Source organism: Thamnophis sirtalis, unplaced genomic scaffold (assembly GCF_051295495.1).
Source record: "Thamnophis sirtalis isolate CommonGarterSnake01/CBP01778 unplaced genomic scaffold, rThaSir2_p1.2 scaffold_1, whole genome shotgun sequence".
NCBI classification, from domain to species: domain Eukaryota; kingdom Metazoa; phylum Chordata; class Lepidosauria; order Squamata; family Natricidae; genus Thamnophis; species Thamnophis sirtalis.
In genome coordinates, this window is record NW_028261381.1 from 166,598,348 (window position 1) to 166,622,616 (window position 24,269).

The following is a 24,269-nucleotide window of genomic DNA, read 5'->3' on the forward strand; positions in this document are numbered from 1 at the left end:
TCTTCTCTAAAACGGTCCAGATGCTGCCTTTTATACCTTCCCTGACAATCCCTCTTATAGAATGTGGTTTTGTTTGTGTGTTTTCATGACTGTCCTTATGGGTTGATATTTTCATTGGCTGTTTGCAACAGTGATCCTTTTTTATGTTAGCAAAAATGATTCTGAAAATGAAGTAAAGAAGTAATTTTTCAAGTCAGAGTAATGCAGAATTTGTTCAGGAACAAATTTCCCTGAAAATAAGACTGTCTTGTTTTCTTTTGACACCACCACCCCAAAAATAAGCACTTGGCCTTATTTTTGGGGAGGTCTTATTATTTTTGAGATGGAGACAGCGAGTGTGGTCACCAACAGCCACTCAGCTGTTCAACCCTGAGGCCGTGCACTCGCTTCCAGCCATGCTTCCCAGACTCTGCTCCATGCTGTTAGCCCAGCCACCCCACTGTGACCGGATATCCCACCATCACCGTCACCTCCCTGTTCTTCGTTAACGGCTTTTGCAGCAGCCATTAGCATGACAGAAGGGGCATGGTGGCTAAGGTTGCCTGAGTGGCTGTTAGGTAAGCCCGTTTGGGTTGCGTGGGGCATGTTCCCTCCTCCCCCGCCCCCTGCCCTCACCTCCTCCCCTTGTGTTTGCGCAACAAGCAACCAGAGGAAATGGCGGGGACCAGCTGCACATGCATTTAAATATTTTCAGGGAGGGCTTATTTTTGGAGGAGGACTTATTTTAGCTCATGCGCTCAAAAGCCTGATCGGGCTTATTTTGCAGGAGGTCTCATTTTTGGGGAAACAGGATAGTTGGGGGCTGCCATGGTAGATGGATGGATAAGGTAGACAATTCAGATGTAGGAAGCATTCATTCATTTATTTCATTTATTAAATTTATAGGCCGCCCAATCCCGGGGGACTCCGGGCGGTTTACAGCGAAAGCAAGTTGATTATACATAAAAGGAATTTGTGGCTGCAGAAAAAGCCCAGGGCTGTTCAAGATATTGAAATTCAGGTTATTCTAATTTAGCCACCACCTTGTTTGGGGACTTACTGCAGTTACAATTAGACCGATCCACTAGACTGATTCGATCGCATCGATTAGGCCTCCTCCGAATCCCATCTTCTAGCCAGTGCAAACTGGCAACTACCCGGAGGAGAGCCTTCTCGGTGGCTGCTCCGTCCCTTTGGAACGAACTCCCCGTAGAAATTCGGACCCTCACCACCCTCCAGTCCTTCCGCGCCGCTGTAAAGACCTGGCTGTCCCGGCTGGCCTGGGGTTGAGATTCTAGCACCACTCGAATTGTGCGATTGTTGTGTTTTCTTTTTTTTTAACATGCTGTATTGTCTATTGTTTGTCTTTTCCCCCTCCCTTTTTGAATTGTGAGCCGCCCTGAGTCCCCTCAGGGAAAAGGGCGGCATACAAATAAAGGCAAAACAAAACAAACAATGGTGATGAAAAAATAACCTTACAACCAGTGCTCACATTTACAACTTTTGCAGGTAGATAAAGCAAAGGAAAACTGAATTAAGAAAATAAACATTGTGGTTCACTTAACGGCCATTTCCCTTAATACCCAAGTTGCCTATTCCAATTGCTGCTAAACAAGGACTATATCTTGACATCTATAAACAATCACTATTGATTACATGGTCAGTATTGACCACAAGGGTCAATGGGATAATTCAAGAGGTCAGTAAAGAATAAATAGTGACTAAATGATGGAAAGTCAATTGTAGGCAATTCATCTCTTGGACCCCTTTAGATCTTCACCCTAATCCTGATGATGAGGGGATGAGCAGTGAGACTCTGTTCCAGGGCGGGATAGTCAACTGCCAGGAAGAGCAGCCTTGTCTCTATTATTAAGCTATTACAATATTAACATTTTTATATGATAAATGTTTGGAGGTCAATTAACAATCTGAAACTTCATGAAGGTTTCGATGAGCAAAGGGCTTGGAAACTCTTGATTATTTTATGGTCACATAGCCTCTAGCCCAAATGATAACATACTAAGTAAAGTTTAAAGATGGATCAAATCAAACTTTTTGCCATTTTGAAAAATCACAGCGCGCTTGGGAACATCTCAAGGTAAAGCCCCAAGAATGCATAGCTGAGCAATACCTGAATCGTGAAAATACGGCAGGCGTAGTATATAAACTTGCAGAGATTGCAAGATGGATTGTCTGGCTTTGTGAAATAAATAAACACTACTGTATGCATTAAATACTCAAATCAATAAACTCAAATATTTTGGCCACCTAATGAGAAGGAAGGACTCACTGGACAAGAGCCTAATGCTGGGAAAGATGGAGGGCAGGAGGGACCGACAGAGAATGAGCTGGCTGGATGAAGTCACTGAATCTGTCAGTGTGAGCTTAAATGGACTCAAGAAGGCCTGGAGGAATTTCAATTTCAATTTATTGACATTTGTATGCCGTCCACTCCCTTGGGACTCTGGGCAGCTTACAGACAAGACAAGGAAACATATATAAAAAATAAAAATAAAAATACAAAGGTTAAAATTCACACCATGCATACTGTTACAGTGGGGCTGGATACTGATCAACAGCCCCAGGCCTGCCGGAACAGCCAGGTCTTAGTAGCTTTACGGAAGGCCGGAAGAGTAGTAAGGGTCCGGATCTCTACGGGAAGATCGTTCCATAGGGCCGGAGCAGCTACAGAGAAGGCCCTCCCCCGGGGAGCCGCCAACCAACATTGACCGGCCGACGGCACCCGGAGGAGGCCCAACCTGTGTGATCTTATTGGTCGTTGGGAGGTAAATGGCAGGAGGCGGTCTCTCAGGTAGCCAGGTCCTAAACCATGTAGGGCTTTAAAAGTAACGACTAGCACCTTGAAGCGCGTCCGGAGACCAAACTTTGTCCATGTGGTTGCAATGGGTCATGTCTGACCCATCGCAACTCCATGGACAACATTCCTCCAGGCCTTCCTGTCCTCTACCATCCTCTGGAGTCCATTCAAGCCCACACCGACTGCTTTGGTGACTCCATCCAGCCACCTCATTCTCTGTTGTCCCTTTCTTCTTTTGCCCATATCTAGTTCCCAACTTAAAATGTCTTCTTGGCAGAAGGCATTTATTTTATCATCATCGTCATCCCAATGCATAAAAAAAGGAACTGAATTTTTTATCCTGTTCTTCCAGTGAAGACTATATATTGTCAAGAAGCAATGGGTGGAAACTAATCGAGGAGAGAAGCAACTTAGAACTGAGGAGAAATTTCCTGACAGTTAGAAGAATTAATCAGCGGAACAGCTTGCCTCTAGAAGTTGTGAATGCCCCAACACTGGAAGTCTTTAAGAAGATGTTGGATAGCCGTTTGTCTGAAATGGTATAGGGTTTCCTGTCTAGGCAGGGGGTTGGACTAGAAGACCTCCAAGGTCCCTTCCAACTCTGCTATTGTATTGTATTATTGTATTAATTAATTGAGATCTTCAGAGGTCAAATAAAAAAAAAAGGTTTAGCCTCTGAATAAAAAAGATTGCTAAGTTGATTTAAAAGTCTAGAGATTCTGTCATCCCAGTCATGGTTGTCCCAAAGGTGCTTTATCAGGAGGCAACAGAACTTTCTTGTTTTTTTTCTTTTTCTTTTGAAGACGTTTCGCTTCTCATCCAAAAAGCTTCTTCAACTCTGACAAAATAGTGTAGAATGGAAGGATTTTTATTCCTTGAAGCAGCTGGTAATTTGCATCCTTTTAGAGCAGGGGTAGTCAACCTTTTTATACCTACTGCCCACTTTTTGTATCTCTGTTAGTAGTAAAATTTTACCGGTTCCACAGTAATGGTGATTTATAAAGTAGGGAAGTAACTTTACATTATAAAATTTATAAAGCAGAGTTACAGCAAACCCCTACCGCCCACCATGAAAGCTGGAATGCCCGCTACTGGGTGGTAGGGATCAGGTTGACTACCACTGTTTTAGAAGGTCATTGAAGCACTTGGAGGTTTATCTGTCACTATCTTGTTAGAACTGAAGAAGCTTCTTGGATGAGAAGCGAAACATCTTCAAAAGAAAAAGAAATAACAAGGAAGTCCAGTTGCCGCCTAAAAAAAGCACCTTTGGGGCTAACTTGATCTAAAATTTGAAGGGAAAGGCCATTAGTACATCTAGCAACAGTGAGTTTCATCAGCTCAGCCTTCTCATGAAGCATTGGAGGCAGCCACAAAAAGACAAACAAAATGCCTCGAAACATTTCCTTCCCAGATTATCTTAACAGTGTTTACAAAAGAACAGAATAGAATTAAAATTAGAACAGAACAGAATAACAGAGTTGCAAGGGAACCTTGGAGGTCTTCTAGTCCAACCCCCTGCCTACGCAGGAAACCCTACAACACTTCAGACAAATGGTTATCCAAATTCTTTCACTCCTTAAGAATTTTCCCCCCCCTCCCATTCCATTATGTCCGATTCTCTGATCCTTTAACATACTTCAAGGTATTAATTTTTAGGTGATAAATATTTAAAGGAAGAAATACTTTTCTGCTGATTAAAAAAAAAAACCCAGCCTTTATATAAGATGATTAAGGGGGGGTGGGTGGAAATACACAATAAGCGGACTCCGATACAATGTAAAGACTGAGAGGTACAAATTGTGTGTGAATGTGGGTTGTGCTTTGATCTCTTTGATGGAGGGGACGCTTGAAATATGATAAAAAGTGTTTACATCAAGGTTGAGCCGGCTCGGATGCCTTGCATTTTGCTAAAGCATCCAGACTGAAAAGATATCAAAAAACCTGCAAATAGAACAGGACAGTTCCTTTGAGCCAGCTTGTTGCAAGAATTCTTCCAGGATCACTCAAGGTCAAATGGTTTTAAGGAGAAAAACTCAGGCCATCTCGCTCTGTGTGATTGTTTGTGTGTGTGTGTGCGTGTTATCCGATGCCTTCACTCCCTTCTGAATTTTCCCTGGGGAATCCTACAGCGGTGGCTTTAGTTCATCAGGGAAGCAACCATGGAGCTTGGCCTGGTCTGCATCCTCCTCGGTCTCTGGCTAACAGCCGAGTCCCTCTCCTCACCTATAAAGGGAAACCTGCTAGAAGAAACCCCTCCGAGGCAATGGGAGAGTCCCAATTTAAGGCAACTGAAATCCCCAGGAGAAGAAGAAGAACACGTCAAAGTTGGGTTGGATTTCAAGGAAGCCCCTTCAAAAGCCCTGGTGGCTTCCTTGGAGCCTGAAGACACCCCTGGACGTCTCCTACCCCACCTGCCCTTGGCTGAGAAGGAAGTGAGGCCCTTGAGCTTATGGCCCCAACCCAGTTCTCAGCCATGGCTGTACGAAAGCTCGGAGGAATCGGTGTGTCACGTGAGGCTGGATGGGGGCAGCTTTTGGAGTCCTAACCACCTGGAGGTGGGGGGCCTCCTCAGCCGTTACGACAGTGGGTTCCTGAAGGCCCTGAGCAGATCCGACTGGAGCAGAGAGGACCTGGAGATCTTTGGCATCTGTCCCTCAAGCCCACCTCACAGCCTCCTCGGGTCACTCCAGCGGGTGGCTGATTCTCTGGGCAGGCCTGCTGGACACCGTTTCTTCATGCTGCATTTGGAAGAAGGTAAGTGCAGACAGGGAAGGGTGGAAAAAGACATTGTTATTACCACTATTCCCTCTGTTCTCATTTAGAAATATAGAATAACGTAGTTGGAAGGGACCTTGGAGTCCAAGCCCCTGCTTAGGTAGGAAACCCTACACCACTTCAGACAAATGGTTATGCAACATCTTCTTAAAAACTTACAATGTTGGAGCATTCACAACTTCAAGAGGCAAGTTGTTCCACTGATTAATTGTTCTAACTGTCAGGAAATTTCTCCTCAGTTCTAAGTTGCTTCTCTCCTTGATTAGTTTCCACCCATTGCTTCTTGTTCTACCCTCAGGTGCTTTGGAGAATAGTTTGACTCCCTCTTCTTTGTGGCAACCCCTGAGATGTTGGAAGACTGCTATCATGTCTCCCCTAGTCCTTCTTTTCATTAAACTAGACAAACCCAGTTCCTGCAACCGTTCTTCATATGTTTTAGCCTCCAGTCCCCTAATCATCTATGTTGTTCTTCTCTGCACTCTTTCTAGAGTCTCCACTCTACATCATGGCAACCAAAACAATGCAATATTCCAAGTGTGGCCTTACCAAGGCATTATAAAGTGGTATTGAGACTTCACGTGATCTTGATTCTATCCCTCTGTTTATGCAGCCTAGATCTGTGTTGGCTTTTTTGGCAGCTGCTACACATGGCTGACTCATATTTAAATGGTTGTCCACTAGGACTCCAAGATCCCTCTCACAGTTACTACTATTGAGCAAGGCACCACCTATACTGTACCTGTGCATTTCGTTTTCCTTGTCTAAATGTAGAACTTTACTTTTTTCACCGTCGAATTTCATTTTATTAGATAGTGTCTAATGTTCAAGTTTGTCAAGATCCTTCTGTATCTTAAGCCTATCTTCTGGAGTGTTGGCTATTCCTGCCAGCTTGGTGTCATCTGCAAATTTGATGAGTTCCCCATTTATTCCCTCATCCAAATCATTGATCTTTGTTGCTCTTCTCTGCACTCTTTTTTCTAGAAAGCTTTGTTTAGAATTTCTAAAACATCAATAAAGTTTTAGAAATTGGCCTTGAACAGTGATAATGCTTAGTATAAAATGATAAAATAGTACCAAGCGATGGTAATAGTATAAAATGCTATAAAATGATGAAGGGCTTATATAAAGCATCTAGTGCTTTTTCTAAAATTCCTTCTCCCTTCCCTCTCCCACTCCCAATGTATAGTCCTTTGCTTCAGCAATTCTACAGAATACCCAATTTGAATCCAAAGTATATTAAATCTAAGCCAATTTTTTTGTAACACCAACACTGGGGTAAATATGCATGCAGAAGATACCAGTATCGATGGGTGGCAAAGGGAAAGGGGGAAAACCTTTTTTTTAAAAAAGAAAAGAGAAAACAATCTGAAAAAAGAGGAAAAGAAGGAAAAATGATCAGTCTCTTAACTAGGACTGAAATAGCTTCAAGGTGCAAAAATTCAGATTTCTTGTGGGCACAGAGTTCTTTGGATCAGACCAAATATATTGACTAGTCAGAAGTCTGAATCAGATCCGAGATTAGAGATCAGAGATTACAAAGAATAAAATATCCATTTCCAGCAGTTGCAAACAGTTTGGGAGGGGGAAACGGAAACGGATCGTCCCAATCACTCTGATGATCACCAAAGCTTCAGCTGCAACTTTTAAATTATTGCCTTCCGATAAAAGAAAATGACCCCTCAGGTTAGATCTATTAAGGCATTAAACAAATCAAGTCTTTTTTTAAAAAAATTGCAATACTTAATATTTATACATCAGGATGACACAAGACAAAGACTTTTTTTCATGAGCAAATGTGAAAGGAAACCTTGTAGGATGGAGCAGACAAGAGTTCTGCTTTTTCAAAAGGTGGGCATAGCAAAAGAGGTGGACTAGATGGCCACCAGATACCTCTTTTTTAAAACATTATGTCTTCTTTTAATAAAAGTTTTTTTTTATTCTCTTACATACAGTTACAAGTATATATTCACAAAAATTATTCTTATTTATCTTTATCACTTTTACATATTTATTTTTCCATATAAAAGGATAAAATATACATTTTGGGATGCTTTGCTTACCATCCCATACACCTATTTTGTATTATGGCCACCCAATATTTCCTTCTTTTCGCCCTCCCTCCCTTCTCTACTTTCTTCCTTCCTCCTCTCCTTTCCCTTTCTTCTTCCCTTGCCTCTCCCCTCTTCCCCTCTTCCCCTCCTACTCTCTCTCCTTCTCTTTCTATCCCTTCAGTCCTTCCTCTCCTTTCCTCTTCCTTCCTTCTTTCCTCCCCTCCCCTTTCCTCTCTTCTCCTCTCCTCCTCTCTTCCTTTCCTTTTCTGTTGTTTTCAACTCTCAACTGGTGTATTTTCAGGATGATATTCCCGCAAACCTGGATATAATTTTATGCTTATCCTTTCCTGTTCCCTTTTCTTCGTTATCATGTCCTAACTATTTTCCCCCCTCTATTTTATGTCTTTTTCAAACTCTTTGGTATAGTCCACATCTTGCTCTTAGCCAGAGACTTAACTTAACAAATCCAATTTGTTACAGCATGGGTACAACATGATGTAAAGCACCCAAATGCACCAAATTACAAGTAGTCCTCGACTTATAACAGTTTGTTTAGTGACCATTCAAAGTTTCAATGGCACTGAAAAAAGTAACTTTCGACCATTTTCCATACATACAACCCTAGCAACATTCCCATGGTCAAATGATCAAAATTCAGATACCTGGTAAGTGACTCATATTTACGATGGTTGCATTGTCCTGGGGTCATGCGATCCCCTTTTGCGACCTTCTGACATGTCAAAGTCACTGGGGAAGCCCGATTCACTTAACAACCTTGTTACTAACTTAACAACTGCAGTGATTCACTTAACATCCGTGACAAGAAAGTTCATAAAATGGAGCAAAACTCCATTTTGTTGAGGGAGACATTAACAAATGTCTCACGTAGCAACAGAAGTGTTGGGCTCAATTGAGTCATAAGTCGAGGACTACCCATATGGCATCTTTGAGGACTTGGACTTGTTCATACAATCAGCTAAGTCAGTGACTGAATTCCCACAATGTGCTGAATCACAGTCTATCCTGCTCAGGGGTGGATTCCTGCTAGTTCTAACCTCTTCTATAGAAGAGGTTCCACAAACCTACCGTGCCGTTTAGAACCGGTTCCAGCTCTGTCCTCCCGCCCGTCCGCCCATCATCAAGATGAAGAGCGAGAGGAGGAATTCTGGGAGTTGAAGTCCACAAGTCTTAAAGCTGTCAAGTTTGAATACCCCTGGGTTTTTTTCTAAAGGGTTAGGGGAGCAGGGGTCTTGTAACTTGATAGCTTTAAGACTTGCATGCTTCAAATGCCAGAGTTTCTGAGCCAACATTTTGGTTGCTAAGCAAGAGCGTTGTTAAGTGAGTTTCACCACATTTTACAAGTTGGCCATGCCCACCCAGTCACATGGCTGGCAAGCCACTCCCACTTGGTCACATGGTTGGCAAGCCACTCCCACAAAGCAGGCCACACCTACAGAAGAGGTTCTAAAAAAATTTGAAACCCATTACTGATCCTGTTCCATCTCAGCCTCAATATCCTGTGTGAATCCACCAGTATCAGGCTAAACACTCCTCTCAATCTATCTCTTGTTAAGAAGAACATACCATTTTTCCTTGAGATGTAAACATGGGTCAATGGTTTATTGAACCCAGGGACACCTGCAGGATACGGCCAAAAAAAGCCAACATGGCAGCCACAGTACTCTGACTGAATTTCTGTCCACACCCTGTGGATGCCCCATTCAACTGTTTTCCATTTTTAAAATAAAGTCAATACAACCATTCATTCAGCAACCATTAGAAGTCACCCTGGTGCTGAAAAAAAGTGAGTGAGGACCATTCCTCACACTTATGACTGTTGCAGCATCCTCACGGCCGTGTGATTAAAATGTGTGTGCTGGTCATGGAATAGTCCAGAGGTCACATGATTAACATTTGCAACCTTCCCAACTTGGCTTCCAATAAGCAAAGTCAGTGAAGGAAGCTGCATTCGCTTAAGGACCACATGGTTCGCTTGAGGACCAGATAATTCACTTAATGACTACAGCAAAAAAAGGTGGCAAAATCAGGCATGCCTCACTTAACAACCCCCTTGCTAACAATGGCACTTTTGGTCTCAGTTGTGGTCACAAGTTGAGGCGTACACGTGTGAAAAATATTTTAAATGTCAATCAAGGAAGAGCTCAAATGACCGGTTGAAACTCCGAAGAGGAGAGCAGGCAGAGAAGAGAGTTGGACAATAGGAGACAACATAGCAGAGGTGGGTTCCTACCAGTTCGCACCTATTTGGTAGAACCGGTTCATCAAATCTACCGAACCCGTTAGAAGAGGTTCCACCAGTGGACCCGGAAAGCAGGCCACACCTACAGAAGAGGTTCCAAAATTTTTTGAAACCCACCACTGGTCCTTGGATATGATTATTCTACACTATCATGCTCATATTTATAAAACTCAGTGCCTCTGTGAAAGGTAAGGATGACTACTGCGTTTGTGGTGCAATCAGAACATTGCATGTGTTGAAGTTGTTTTAATGCAAACCAAAGATGCCTTTTAAAAAACAAGTTTACATCCTATTCTTATGCATGCCAGTGCTGTGTGTGAGGTAATTTAAGGTGGTTCTGACAAGTGTCGTCGGCATCTTCATATCCAATCACATGGGCGGCAAGCCACTCCCATCCGGTCACATGGGCGGCAAGCCACTCCCACAAAGGAGGCCACACCCACAGAGTAGGTTCAAACAATTTTTGAAACCCACCACTGCAGCATAGGTAGCACCTCAGATGGCTTATTTTTAAGAGAATTGATGAACGATGGATGGAAACGGAACAAGAAGAGATCAACCTAGAAAGAAGGAGAATTTTTTATTTTATTTTTTCATATTCATAACAAATAACCACATGTATACTGTTACATAACCAACATCTTTTTTATATTATTAAATATTTACATCAATTCATCTTACAATCAACCCTCAAAAACAATTATTGGCTCTTCTGCTCTCCATATACCATATTTGTACCCTATCCATCACTTTCTTCTCCCTATCTCCTCCTCCTCCCTACCTCCTTTCTTCCCTCTGTCACCCTTCTCTTCTTCTCCTTCCTCTCTCCTTCTCCTCTGTCCCCTTTCCACTCCCCCTTTCTCTCCTCCTCTCGAGTCTCCACCCTCTCTCCTTTCCCTCTCTTCTTCCCTTATCTCTCTCCTCTACTCCACACTCTTCATCTCATTTACTTGGTGTATTTCAGCTTCTAAGCAAGCTCCATTTTATGTTGATGGCATTTATAATTTCATTTAGATAAACATCTTTAGTTTTAACATATATCCAAGGGGAAATTTTCTGACAGTGAGAACAATCAACCCATGCAGCAAAAGTTGCCTTCGGAAGTTGTGGGAGCTTCATCACTGGAGGCTTTCAAGAAGAGACTGGACTGCCAGTTGTCAAAAATAGTACAGGGTCTCCTGCTTTGTGGGGGGGGGGGTTGGACTAGATGACCTACAAGGTCCCTTCCAACTCTGTTCATCTGTTATCTGTTAAGAAATGGGATGTCCCTGTTTTGTATCCCCTTTTTAAAAAAATTCTTCGTCTGTTTTGGTAGTGAAATGGGAAGTCGAGACCAAACTCAGGTTTAAACTGACCTTTCAGAAGGATGTGGAAGAGCCTCTCAGCTCCTTGCAGCTGGTCCTCCTAGTCTTCTATCAAGGAGAAAAGGAACCGGTGCATCAAGGGGTCCCAAAGAGATTTCTGGTGGGAGGGACAGGATTACATCAAAAGCAGGTATGTGGGACAATTCCCCCCTCCCCGTGTTATTCCTAATAGCATTCATTTCCTCCAAGGAGATCAACGTAGCATACACTCCTCCGCCCACAATTTCAAGTGTATTTGTTTGTTTATTTATATTGATTTATTTGTATATTTATATACCACCTTTATTATTTTTTACGAATAACTCAAGGCAAACATATCCAACACACACCTATTTTACCTGTAACAACAACCCTGTTTGGTGGGCTGAGAAAGAGGGACTGGCCCTAAGTCACTCAGATGGTTTTTATGTCTAAGATAGGACTACAACTCACAGTTTCCTGGTGATTGGCCTAATTCACCCTGCTGGCTTCCATGCCTAAGGCAGGATTAGAATTCACAGTCTTCTAGTGATTGGCCCTAAGTCACCCTGTTGGCTTCCATGCCTAAGGCGGGACTAGAACTCACATCCTTCTGGTGATTGGCCCTAAGTCACCCTGCTGGCTTCCATGCCTAAAGCGGGATTAGAACTCACAGTCTTCTGGTGATTGGCCCTAAGTCACCCTGCTGGCTTCCATGCCTAAAGCGGGACTAGAACTCACAGTCTCCTGGTGATTGGCCCTAAGTCACCCTGCTGGCTTCCATGCCTAAAGCGGGATTAGAACTCACAGCCTTCTGGTGATTGGCCCTAAGTCACCCTGCTGGCTTCCATGCCTAAGGTGGGTCTAGAACTCACAGTCTTCTGGTGATTGGTCCAAAGTTACCCTGCTGGCTTCCATGTCTAAGGCGGGACTAGAATTCACAATCTCCTGGTTTGTAGCTATGTGTCTTAACCACTAGAACTGGCCCTCAGTTCTATTTATTTCTCTCTGCTTATATCCCACCTATCTGATTTTTATAAACAACTCAAGGTGTGAGCATACCTAATATGCTCTCTGTGACCTCAGCCTACCTTGTAGGGTTGTTGTGGGGAAAATAGGGGGCAGGAATATTAAGTATATTTGCCACCTTCATTTGACCAAAAAGCATTGATGATGTCCCACATTGGATGACTCAAAGAGCTCTTTTGCTTCTTTAGGTCACATTAAGGCAAGTTAAGATAAACACTCTACAGAATACCAAAAACGCTACATCAAGGAACTCAAGATAGTGACCCTAATTGTTAAAAGCCCCATATCTTTTAAAATACCATGTACACTTGATTTGACACCCTTTCAGTTCATAGAATGCCCTCATCATCACTCCTGCTACCTAATTTCCCTCTGTTGAAACCAAGGGCCTGGTGTGAAATTTAAAGAAATAAGATTCACTCTGAACATTAGTGAATGTTTGGTAATGGGAGATCCTAGTGGTTGGAGCAGGAAATCATTAAGAGACATGGATTCCACTTCACTGGGATTTTTAAATGGAGACTGGCCTGCCAGCTTTTCGTGGATAATTTAGTAGATTTCTAGAGTTGGTAGAGGGTTGGACTAGATCAGGGGTCGGGAACCTTAAATACACAAAGAGCCACAAAGAGCTTCCTAACCAGAAGACCCCCTCATTCAATTCTGGAGCTGACCGGAAGTCCAGTTTCCCCACCATAGAGTCTCCTCCTAGCGTGGCGTTCTTTTCTTTCTACTTGTCCTAACCGAAAGCCCTATCAATTCTGGAGCTGACCGGAAGTCCAGTTCCCCCACCATAGAGTCTCCTCCTAGCATGGCGTCCTTTTCCTTCTACCTGTCCTAACCGAAAGCCCTATCAATTGTGGAGCCGACCGGCGTCAGGGAGCCGCAACAGAGGGATAAAAGAGCCACATGCGGCTCCAGAGCCACAGGTTGCCGATCCCTGAACTAGATAAATATTTCTTAACGCCAGCAACTTGAAGATGTATGTATGGGGTTCAATTCCCAGAATTCCCCAGCCGGCATGCGGGCTAGGGAATTCTGGGATTTGAAGTCCACACACCTCAAAATTGCCTGCCAAGGCTGAGCAGATGCTTTTAGCAGGCCTCAGGAACTAAATAATTCTTGACCTAAGAATGAAGCCTCAAGGGAGTTTCTGCATTTCATGATGGAAATAAAAGTTTTGAGGGGGGACTTCGATCAAATAGATGGATGTTGGAGTATGTTTATTTTTAAAATTTTTCCCATCTCAGGTTGTTTGCCTTTCCAGAGAAACCCGCTACCTTGTCCTCCAAGGCTCTGTGATGTCTGGGAGACATTCGCCTGGTGAATTAAGCTATGAACTTTCCTTGGAAATCAGGCACCAAAACAATACAGGTAGGGCAGAGTTCCATGGCTGGTGGGGACCCCGGGGTGAAATAGCCATAGCACTTAAGACTTACTGTATTTTTCGGACTATAAAACGCACCAGTGTATAAGACGCACCAAGATTTTGAAGAGGTAAGTAAGAAAAAAAAGGTTTTGCCTTCCCTCAGCCCTGCTGAAGTCTGCAGAGTGCTGCTGGGGGCTGGGGGAAGGCAAAAAAAGCCTCAATTTTTATGAAAAATGGCTCATTTTCCGTAAAAACAGGGGCATTTTTGCCTTGCCCCAGCCCTGCTGAAGCCTGCAGAGTGCTGCTGGGGACTGAGGGAAGGCCAAAAATGGCTGTATTCGGTGTATAAGATGCACCAACATTTCCACGCTCTTTTGGGGGGGGAAGGTGCATCTTATACTCTGAAAAATACTGTATATACCGCTTCACAGTGCTTTACAGCCCTCTCTAAGCAGTTTACAGTGTCAGCCTATTTCCCCCAACAATCTGGGTTCTCATTTTACTGACCTCGGAAGGATGGAAGGCTGAGTCAACCTTGAGCCTGGTGAAATTTGAACTGCCAAATTGCAGGCAGCCGGCAGTCAGCAGAAGTAGCCTGCAGTACTGCACTCTAATCACTGCGCCACCTCTTAAATCTCCCATTCCTCTGTTTGAAAAACACAAATTCTAAACAACTGATCAAAATGCAGTGATTTTTCTGTGGTATAAAATGGAGCCCTTTGAAAGCATCACAGGCAAGAAGGTTGTGGACCTCCAAAAGTACTAAACTACAATTCCCAGCATCGTTTTCATTATGTGGCCAATAGTGAGGGATGCTAGAAATTGTAGTTTAATAACGTTTGGGACGTACGTTTCCTTGTGTCTATGTACAGATGGTCCTCGAGTTACGGCTATTTGTTTAGTGACCACTCAAAATTATAACAGGGTTGAAAAACTTATGACCAGTCCTTCTACTTACGACCATCACAGTCATGGTCATATCATCATTCCTTGACATGATATGGAAATTTAACTTTTCAGTCTAACTTTTAACTCGGGATTTCCACCCCCCCCCAACTTTTAATGAAAAATTTGAGAGCTGCTGTAGGATTAAAGGCCTTGAGCCACATGTAAAATGACAACCCTGATGTACAGCATCTGTATTATACAGAGGTGGGTTCCGGCTTCTTCTACTGCCGGTTCATTCAGTTATGCGCTTTGGGCGTGGGTGCGCCCTTGATGCGCACTATGCCACACGAGCAGCAGGTTAAAAAATGCTTGCGCATGCGCAGAAGCAAAAAACAAGATGGCGCAGCCGATAGAACCAGTTTGGGGGTGTGGCCGGCCGAATTACTACCTACGTGGCCGAACCAGTCTGAATCAGTAGGAACCCACTTCTGGTGTTATATTTATGATCTTTTAATTTGTTTTCATTGTTTCTCAGGCCTCAGAAATCTACAACAATAAGAGGGAGGATCTCGTTCAGTGGTGGGTTTCAAAAATTGATTGAACCTACTCTGTGGGTGTGGCCTCTTTTGTGGGAGTGGCTTGCCGCCCATGTGACCGGATGGGAGTGGCTTGCCACCCATGTGACCGGATATGAAGATGCCGACGACACTTGTCAGAACCACCTTAAATTACCTCACACACAGCACTGGCATGCATAAGAATATGATGTAAACTTGTTTTTTAAAAGGCATCTTTGGTTTGCGTTAAAACAACTTCAACACACGCAATGTTCTGATTGCCCCACAAACGCAGTAGTCATCCTTACCTTTCACAGAGGCACTGAGGTTTATAAATATGAGCATGATAGTGTAGAATAATCATATCCAAGGACCAGTGGTGGGTTTCAAAAAACTTTGGAACCTCTTCTGTAGGTGTGGCCTGCTTTCCGGGTCCACTGGTGGAACCTCTTCTAACCGGTTTGGTAGATTTGACGAACCGGTTCTACCGAATAGGTGCGAACTGGTAGGAACCCACCTCTGATCTTGTTGCTGGTCCAATAAATCATTTTCTTGTTCTTGTTCTTCTTTTCTTTTCTTTTTGTATCCTTGCCTCCCAGATGCTGCTGTCTCCTCTGATGAAGCCCAGGATCTTCTGTTTGGCTTTGATGCCAAGTGTTTCACCCGCAGGACCCCGGCTGTCTTGCTGTTGGTGAAACAAAGCTTCGGCCTTGGCTCCCATCCACCCTCTTCTTTCCTCTCTGCGAATGGCAAGTTAGATGTATTACCATACCTGAAACCCAGGTAAATAGCATCCTCTAAACTTTGCACCCATGATTCCCCGCCTCTAGACAGGAACTGGTAGCCATGAAATCCCAGGCCTGCATGAGAGAACAATTGCCCCAACGCTCCCAGCCTTTGCCTCTCTCTCGGGGTTTGCAGTTTCCCTTGATTGTGTGGGCTTTTTCCTTGCATTTATTTAGAACCTGCCTTTACAGGGAGTTCTCAACTTACGACTGATCACTTAGCGGCAGCTCCAAGTTACAATGGACACACACACACTGCAAAAAAACAACAACATATGACCCAGTTGAAAAGTTTTGAAGAAATGAAAGGTTCAGAAAATCGGGTCAGTTGTGTGATGAGCTGCTTTACGACTGATGACTTACGACTGTAATAGGCTCACAAGTTGAGGATTACCTATAGCAATAGCAGTTGGACTTATATACCGCTTCATAGGGCTTTCAGCCACTGAGCCAAGGTGGCGCAGTGGTTAAATGCAGCACTGCAGGCTACTGCTAGATCAGCAGGTCAGCGGTTCAAATCTCACCGGCTCAGGGTTGACTCAGCCTTCCATCCTTCCGAGGTGGGTAAAATGAGGACCCAGATTGTTGGGGGCAATATGCTGACTCTCTGTAAACCGCTTAGAGAGGCCTCAAAGGCCTATGAAGCGGTATATAAGTCTACTGCTATTGCTATTGCTAAGCGGTTTACAGAGTCAGCATATTGCCCCCAACAACAATCCGGGTCCTCATTTTACCCACCTCGGAAGGATGGAAGGCTGAGTCAACCCGGAGCCGGTGAGATTTGAATAGCCGAACTGCAGAACTGCAGTCAGCTGAAGTAGCCTGCAGTGCTGCATTTAACCACTGCGCCACCTCGGCTCAGTTATTTTTATGAATAATTTAAGACAGAGAACGTACCTAATACTCCTTATTATTATTATTTCCCCCAAAACAGCAACGCTATGAGATGAATTAAACTGAGAAAGAGTGACTGGCCCAAAGTCACCCAGCTGGCTTTCATACCTAAGGCAGAACTAGAACCCATAGTCTCCTGGTGATTGACTCAAATTCACCCAGCTGGCTTTCATGCCTAAGGCAGGACTAGAACTCACGATCTCCTGATTCCAAGCCTGGTACCTTACACAAGTCATGTGTAAGCCTGCACATTCTCTACCACTGCCTTTTACGCCCAATTTTGTCTGAAAAACAACTACAAGATAAATGGAGAATTTTTTCCCAATCAGAATAGCAATAGTAGCAATAGACTTATATACCGCTTCATAGGGCTTTCAGCCCTCTCTAAGCGGTTTACAGAGAGTCAGCATATTGCCCCCAACAATCCGGGTCCTCATTTTACCCACCTCGGAAGGATGGAAGGCTGAGTCAACCCTGAGCCTGATGAGATTTGAACAGCCGAACTGCAGAACTGCAGTCAGCTGAAGTAGCCTGCAGTGCTGCATTTAACCACTGCGCCACCTCGGCTCTTCTAATAGCGCTGGAAGGGAACTTCTAGTCCAACCCCCTACTTAAGCAGGAAACCCTATCATTTCAGACAGATGGCTGTCCAGTCTCTTAAAAACTTCCAGTGCCAGCACCCATAACTTCTAAAGGCAAGCTGTTCCACTGGTTAATTGTTCTCACTGTTAGGAAATTTCACTTTAATTCCAGGTTGCTTCTCTCCTTGATTCGTTTCCATCCATTGCTTCTTGTCTTCCCTTCTGGTGCTTTGGAGAATAAATTGACCCCCTCCTCTTTGTGGCACCCCTTCAAATACTGGAATTCTGCTGGGTCAGATGGAATCACCATTCAATCCAGCACCCAATTTCCAATAGTATCCAGAGAACTTACATGCTTATGTTTTAAAATGGCCAGATTCTATCGTATAGGTCAGGGGTCCCCAAACTTGGCAACTTTAAGACTTGTGGACTTCAACTCCCAGAATTCTCCAGCCAGCTTTGCCAAGTTTGAAGACCTCTGATACAGGTAGTCTTCAACCATAAAGGGCCCCAGACTTTCCATTGCTAAATAAGGCAGTTGTTATGGTGAATTTTGTGGTCTTTTTTTTTGGCCACAGTTGTTAAGCAACTCATTGCAGTGGTTCAGTGAATCACACAGTCCTTAAGCAAATCTGGTTTGCCCCCTAGGTTTTGCGCAAGTGGGCAGCAACCCGGGGCTCTGGAGCCGCATGTGGCTCTTTCATCTCTCTGCTGCAGCTCCTTGTCGCTTCCAGTGGGGGTGGGGGGAAGCACAGCGCGCCAGGAGAAGACTCTATGGCAAAGGGCAGGTTTTCCAGCTTGCTCCACAATTGATAGGGCTTTCGGTTAGGACAGATAGAGGAAAAAGGACGTCGTGTTAGGAGAAGACTCTATGGTGGGGGAACCAAACTTCGGGTCAGCTACAGAATTGAATGGGAGGCTTCCGGTTAGGACCTCTGTGGCTCCCGGTGTTTTCTTTTCTGTGGGAAATGGCTCTTTGAGTGTTTAAGGTTGCCGACCCCTGGTCTTGCTTGTCAGACGCCAGGTGAGAAGATTGCAAATGGTGATCACATGATTCCAGGAAGCTGCAACCATTGTAAATACAGGCTGGTTTCCAAGCACCCAAATTCTGATTACGTGATCGTACTGGGGATGCTGTGATAGTCATAAGTGCGAGGCATAGCCGTAAGTCTGGACTGTTGGTAAACGAATGGTTATAAGCCGAGGACTATCTGTGTCTGTTGCCCCAAACAGAGGCAGGTAGAAAGGAAGCTACATCCCCCAAAGGGAGGGCTATCCAGAATATTGCAGAGTTCAAGCAAGGCATTTAGACAGTGGTGGGATCCTGCCAGTTTAACAACCAGTTCAGTGATCACGTGCTGTGCGTGTCAGCAGTTTTAACAAAACTTACCTTCCACGTTACTTCTGGGGAGTAACACAGCTGAGGTGCGGCAATCCGCTCTGCCGCTTGAATCAGCCGAGAGGAAATAGGTACCGTATTTTTTGGAGTATAAGACGCACCAAGATTTTGAAGAGGCAAATTAAAAAAAAAAAGTTTTTACACTCTGCAGACCTCTCAAAACGGCCCATTTTTCGTGAAAACGAGCCCGTTTTTTTTTTCTTCAAAAAAAGGGCATGCATAGTCTTTAGGAGTCTTGTAGAGTGCTCCTGGGGGATGCCCCCCCAAAATGAGCAAAAAAGGCCTGTTTTTTATCAAAAAAGAGAGCCTTTAGGAGGCTTGTAGAGTGCTCCTGGGGGCTGGGGGAGGGGGAAAAGTTCAGCAAAAATCAGCCTGTTTTTCACTCATTTCTGCCCTCCCTGCCCCCCAGGAGCATTCTGAATGCTTCCTAAAGGTTATGCACGGCTGTTTTGGTGAAGGGAGCGGGGTTTTGGGAGGCAAAAATGCTGTATTCAGTGCACCCAGATTTTCAGCCTCTTTTTTGAGGGAAAAAGGTGCATCTTATACTCTGAAAAATATGGTAAGTAAAACACAGGGCCGGGGGGGGGGGGAGGCACACTGATCATCAGAGCGAACTGGTTCGCCCAAACTGGTCTGAACCGACTGAATCCCACCCCTGCATTTAGATCTCAGCGTTAGCTAGAACTGTCTGCATACCCAGCACTTGCTAGAAATATTTTGTAAAGGCCTTTTGACTTTCCTGAAATAAATTGGACTTCTCAGAAGGTCTCAGATTCCTGTGGGCCTCTTTAATTGCTTCCAATCTGGCCTGCCCAGAAGTCCGATAAGGACTTTGGGAAACCCTCGAAAGGAACATTGTGTCGCTTTCGAGGGCAGCGACAGCGTAAATAAAGCAGATAAGAGCCGTTTCATCACCATTTGTTTCCAAAATCTCCTCCGAGAAACACTGGAATCTTGTCTGATTTTTTTATGCAAAGTTGGAAGAGCAGGAAGTGTCAGGGGTCTTGTTGCTTAGGGTTCTTGCAAGAAGATGACCATATTAACATGTTTGCATAACTTTAATGTGAATGTAATTAATTCAGTTAATTACTCGTCATTTAATGTTTGAGGTCTGTGGGCTGAATGCTATCTTGCATTGTCTTAATGTTTTCATCATCCCCTTTCTTCTTAAAATGCTTGAGAATCTCTTTCACGTTTCTCTTTATGCATCAAAATTATTGATTATTATATTTTTTATCCCTTTAATATTTTATAAGTAACTCAAGGCAGTGAATATACCTAATATTCCTCCCCCCTCCTATTTTCCCCACAACAACCATCCTGTGAGATAGGTTGTGGTGAGAGGGAGGAAGTAGCCCAAAGTCAACCAGCTCCCTTTCATACCTCAGCTGAAACTAGAACTCACCATCTCCAGGTGATTGCCCCAAAATTACCCAGCCAGATTTATATGGCAGGTGAGACTAGAACTCACCATCTCTTGGTTATTGCCCCAAAATTACCCAACCAGCTTTTATATCTCAGGTAGGACTAGAACTCACCATCTCCTGGTGATTGCCCCAAAATTACCCAACCAGCTTTTATATCTCAGATAGTACTAGAACTCACCATCTCCTGGTGATTGCCTAAAATTACCCAGCCAGCTTTTATATCTCAGATGAGACTAGAACTCACTGTCTCCTGGTTTCTCGCTTGATGCCTCAAGCACTAGACCAAACTGGCTCCACTGGAGATTACAAATGATGCCACTGCTAATATTGTTGCTCTATATAACAATTACCACACCACTGTTTGCCACATGTCCCAAAATGAAAAAGGCCTCACAAGTGGGATCCCTTTGGGATGTTTTTGATTTAATTGAGGAGTTGGGTGCCAGTAACTTTGTCAACCATCGAGGGCATAGGAAGCTTCACAAACTCCTCTTCTTATTTGTATATCAAGTCCACTGCCCTCTCTACCTCTGAGAGTTTCACTGAAATCCCTTGTTTGGGAAAAAAAATTCAAAAGCATTGCTTCCATTCAATTTAATGAGAACTGATAAAACTACAGACCCCTCTCACCCAATAGAAACATAAATAGTTTCTACTTCTACCCTCAAAACGATGCTATAGGGCACTGCACACCAGAACAATGAGACACAAGAACAGTTCCCCCCCCCAATGCCATCACGCTGCTAAACAACTAATTCCCTCAACACTGTCAAATAATTTACTAAGACTGTATTACTATTAATCTAACTTATTTGTGAGGAATCTGCCATTTGACCTTGGTATCTGTTATGGCCTGCCAGCAGCCAGCAGAGCTGGCAGTTGATTCGGACAGTGAGAAGGTTGGGGAGAAGCATAGGCCAGTCCTGGAGTCTGGGGAAGGCTGTGAGGAGGGCTCTGTGTCGGAGACAGAGTGGGGGCCAGAGCCGTATGCCAGTTATCAGCTGCCTTCAGAGTCAGACATCAGTGAGGCAGAAGAACAGCTGAAACCTGTTCCCAGTGTGCGCATGCGCAGAGTTGCCAGACGAAGGGAACAGCGAAAGAACAGGGGTCGACTTGGGAGTAAGGCCACAGGTGGATGATGAACGGCCTCTCTCAGAGGAAATAAAAAATGAGTGAAAGGGAAATTTGAGTTTGCAGGAGACAATTAGTTTGCTTAATTGGTTTGCTTAATTGGCGACTCTCAGAGACTCCTTGCCAAGTTTTGCAGATATCGGCCTGTCAGCTCTCCAAGCCAGATAAGGTCTGTGACTGTAAATCCTCCCTTGAAAGACTTTGCTGGATGTGAATGAGCAGAATTTATAGTAAATTAATAAAAGGGATTGTTGTCAGGACCAGAAGTTTGCTTCATGCTCTTGGGAAGCCTTGGTCAGAGCAATATCCTTGAATGTCTGCATAATGCATGAACTCAGTGATGAGTTGGGCATATGCAGCACAAGAAGACAGTCAAATAATTTTTAAAATTATTTCCCTCTCTTCACCAGCTTGCTGAGCTCCGGCATAGCCCACCCGCTCTCAGAGGCTGCCGCCATCACTAACCAAACCAATGCCACTGCGTCAGTGCTCACAAACCCTGGATATTTTTTGGAGACCCTCTCCCAATTTGTCAACAAAGTCCTCAACCCCTCTGGTGAGCCTCCCGTTGCCCAGGGGCACCTCCTGCTGGATTTCGACACAATGGAGGCCCTTCCTCACGAACTGCTCAACTTGTCAGAGAAAGTGGCTTTTGAGCGGCTGGTGCAGTCTGAAAATCACCTCGTGGTCCTTTTCCCCGAGAACAGCCAAGCTTTCATGGAGCGCCAGCTCGGCCAGTGGTACCTCGAGGGAAAGTTGCTTCGGCAACTGTTGGAGAAGCTGCATTCCGTGATCCAAGAGCTGAAAGCCATGCCGTCCTTCCAAGCCAACGCCGACCTCTTCCGTACTCTGCTAGCTCTGTGCTATTATCCTTCGAGGGACTCCGGAAAGTTTCCCACGAGCGATTCTGCAGAGACGGAGGAAACACAAACCCGCAGAAAAATCCACAGCCTTCTGTTGCTCAAGGCTCTCCAGGTGGTGCGCACTCGTTGGCAAGAGGCCAGGAAGGTGTCCTTACGCGCTAACCGTAGCACTCAAGTCCAGGATGACTATTGCCGGCTGCGAGAGCTCAGGATAAACCTGGTCTCCACCAGGTACATCATTTTACCGGAGTCATACAATGCCAACAACTGTGTGGGCCCCTGCCAGAGCCCGCTCTCCACCCGCATCCCGGACTACTATTCCCACACCATTTTCCTGCTGCGTATGCACGAACAGGGCATGCCGCTCCAGCGAGCCCCTTGCTGCGTCCCGGTGAAATATTCCAAAAGCCTCATGGTTACCTTTACCAGTGATCAAGGGATGATAGTTAAGGCCTATCCAGATATGGTGGCGGAGTCCTGTGGGTGCAGGTAGAAAAGGGCAGGTGAGTCCTCCTCATCAGGAGGATGGGATATTGGACAGTGCCCTGCTGTCCTGGCCAGTATGGGGTACCATTTTAAACCACAGCACTGCAGTAATCCCTGTTCTACCGATGAAATTTATGTCGCTGTGTACATAGCAAGCTTGCGACGTTGTTCTTGCTTTTTATGATGGTAGGGAAAGTTGGACTCCTCCAGTTTATTTACAGAGAATCCTAATGAACAAAGTGTAGGATGAGAATTGTCACTCCCCCATTCAGAATCATTTAGAATAGCAGAGTTGGACGGGACCTTGGAGGTCTTCTAGTCCAACCCCCTGCTCAGGCAGGAAACCCTAAACCACTTCAGACAAATGGCCATCCAACGTCTTCTTAAAGACTTCCAGCGTTGGGGCATTCACAACTTCTGGAGGCACGTTGTTCCACTGATTAATTGTTCTAACTGTCAGGAAATTTTGCTTCTCTCCTTGATTAGTTTCTACTCATTGCTTCTTGTTCTACCCTCAGGTGTTTTGGAGAAAAGTTTGACTCCCTCTTCTTTGTGGCAGCCCCTGAGATATCGGAAGACTTGCTATCATGTCTCTTTTCTTTTCTCTTCTGTTCTTTTCTCTTCTTTTCATTAGACATACCCAGTTCCTGCAACCGTTCTTTATATTTTAGCCTCCAGTCACCTAATCCTCTTTGTTCCTCTTCTCTGCACTCTTTCTAGAGTCTCCACATCTTTTCTACATCGTGGTGACTAAAACTGAATGCCGTATTCCAAGTGTGGCCTTACCAAGGCATTATAAAGTGGTATTAACACTTCATGTGATCTTGATTCTAAGCAGCTTAGAAGAGGATCTTGAGATGGATGTTTATAAAGTCTGAAGGGACAAGTTATGTTTATTAACTGATGTGGCGCAACAAGAAAAGAGCCAAGGTGGCGCAGTGGTTAAATGCAGCACTGCAGGCTACTGCTAGATCAGCAGGTCAGCGGTTCAAATCTCACCGGCTCAGGGTTGACTCAGCCTTCCATCCTTCCGAGGTGGGTAAAATGAGGACCCAGATTGTTGGGGGCAATATGCTGACTCTGTAAACCGCTTAGAGAGGGCTGAAAGCCCTATGAAGCGGTATATAAGTCTACTCCTATTGCTATCTCTTGAGTTTTCCAAGTCTTCTGGTGGGAAGAAGTAAATTCACTACAGGCGGTCCTCAGTGCAATGGGACTGGGAACTCTTGTTGCTAAGCAACGCAGCCATAAAAAGGAGAGATCATGTGCAGCACCGACTCGACAGCAGTTCTGGCTGCCATTTTAAGTGAATCGTGCTTGGTGGCTAAGTGTGACGTCACATGGCTGCGACTTGCGACTTGTCGCTGGCTTCCTTTTCCACGTCCCTTGTGGGAAGTAGGCAAGGAAGGTTGCAAATGGAGATCGGATAATTGCAGCTGCCATAACCTCAGTGCCCAAACATAGGGATGCTGTAATGGCCAAAACGTCAAGGACCAGCCTAAGTCTCTTCATTCAGCACCATCGTAACTTTAGGTGGTCGCTGAATGAGTGGTCGCTAAATGAGCAATATCTGTATTCTTCCTTTAGGAAGTAGCTGTGTAGAGCAGTCTCCCAATTAGAGAAATAGAGGAATGAGACAACGAGAGGAACAAAGAGCT

At 44.5% G+C, this 24,269-nt stretch overlaps 1 protein-coding gene across 1 annotated transcript; it reads left to right on the top strand.

Moving 5' to 3' along the window:
• The first annotated feature begins 4,770 nt into the window (after positions 1-4,770).
• On the top strand, positions 4,771-22,834 carry AMH (anti-Mullerian hormone). The gene is made up of 5 exons (XM_087701924.1): positions 4,771-5,551; positions 11,199-11,377; positions 13,482-13,605; positions 15,645-15,828; positions 21,673-22,834. Exons 1-5 carry the CDS (start codon positions 4,957-4,959, stop codon positions 22,616-22,618), a joined length of 2,028 nt encoding a protein of 675 aa, XP_087558050.1. The 5' UTR covers positions 4,771-4,956; the 3' UTR covers positions 22,619-22,834.
• Positions 22,835-24,269: the final 1,435 nt, after the last annotated feature.

Excerpts from the sequence above, each read along its gene's own strand:
- AMH (XM_087701924.1), top strand. The coding sequence starts at position 4,957 with ATGGAGCTTGGCCTGGTCTGCATCCTCCTCGGTCTCTGGCTAACAGCC. Across the intron at positions 5,552-11,198 it reads CATGCTGCATTTGGAAGAAG|TGAAATGGGAAGTCGAGACC; the intron begins GTAAGTGCAGAC and ends CTGTTTTGGTAG. Across the intron at positions 15,829-21,672 it reads TTACCATACCTGAAACCCAG|CTTGCTGAGCTCCGGCATAG; the intron begins GTAAATAGCATC and ends TCTCTTCACCAG.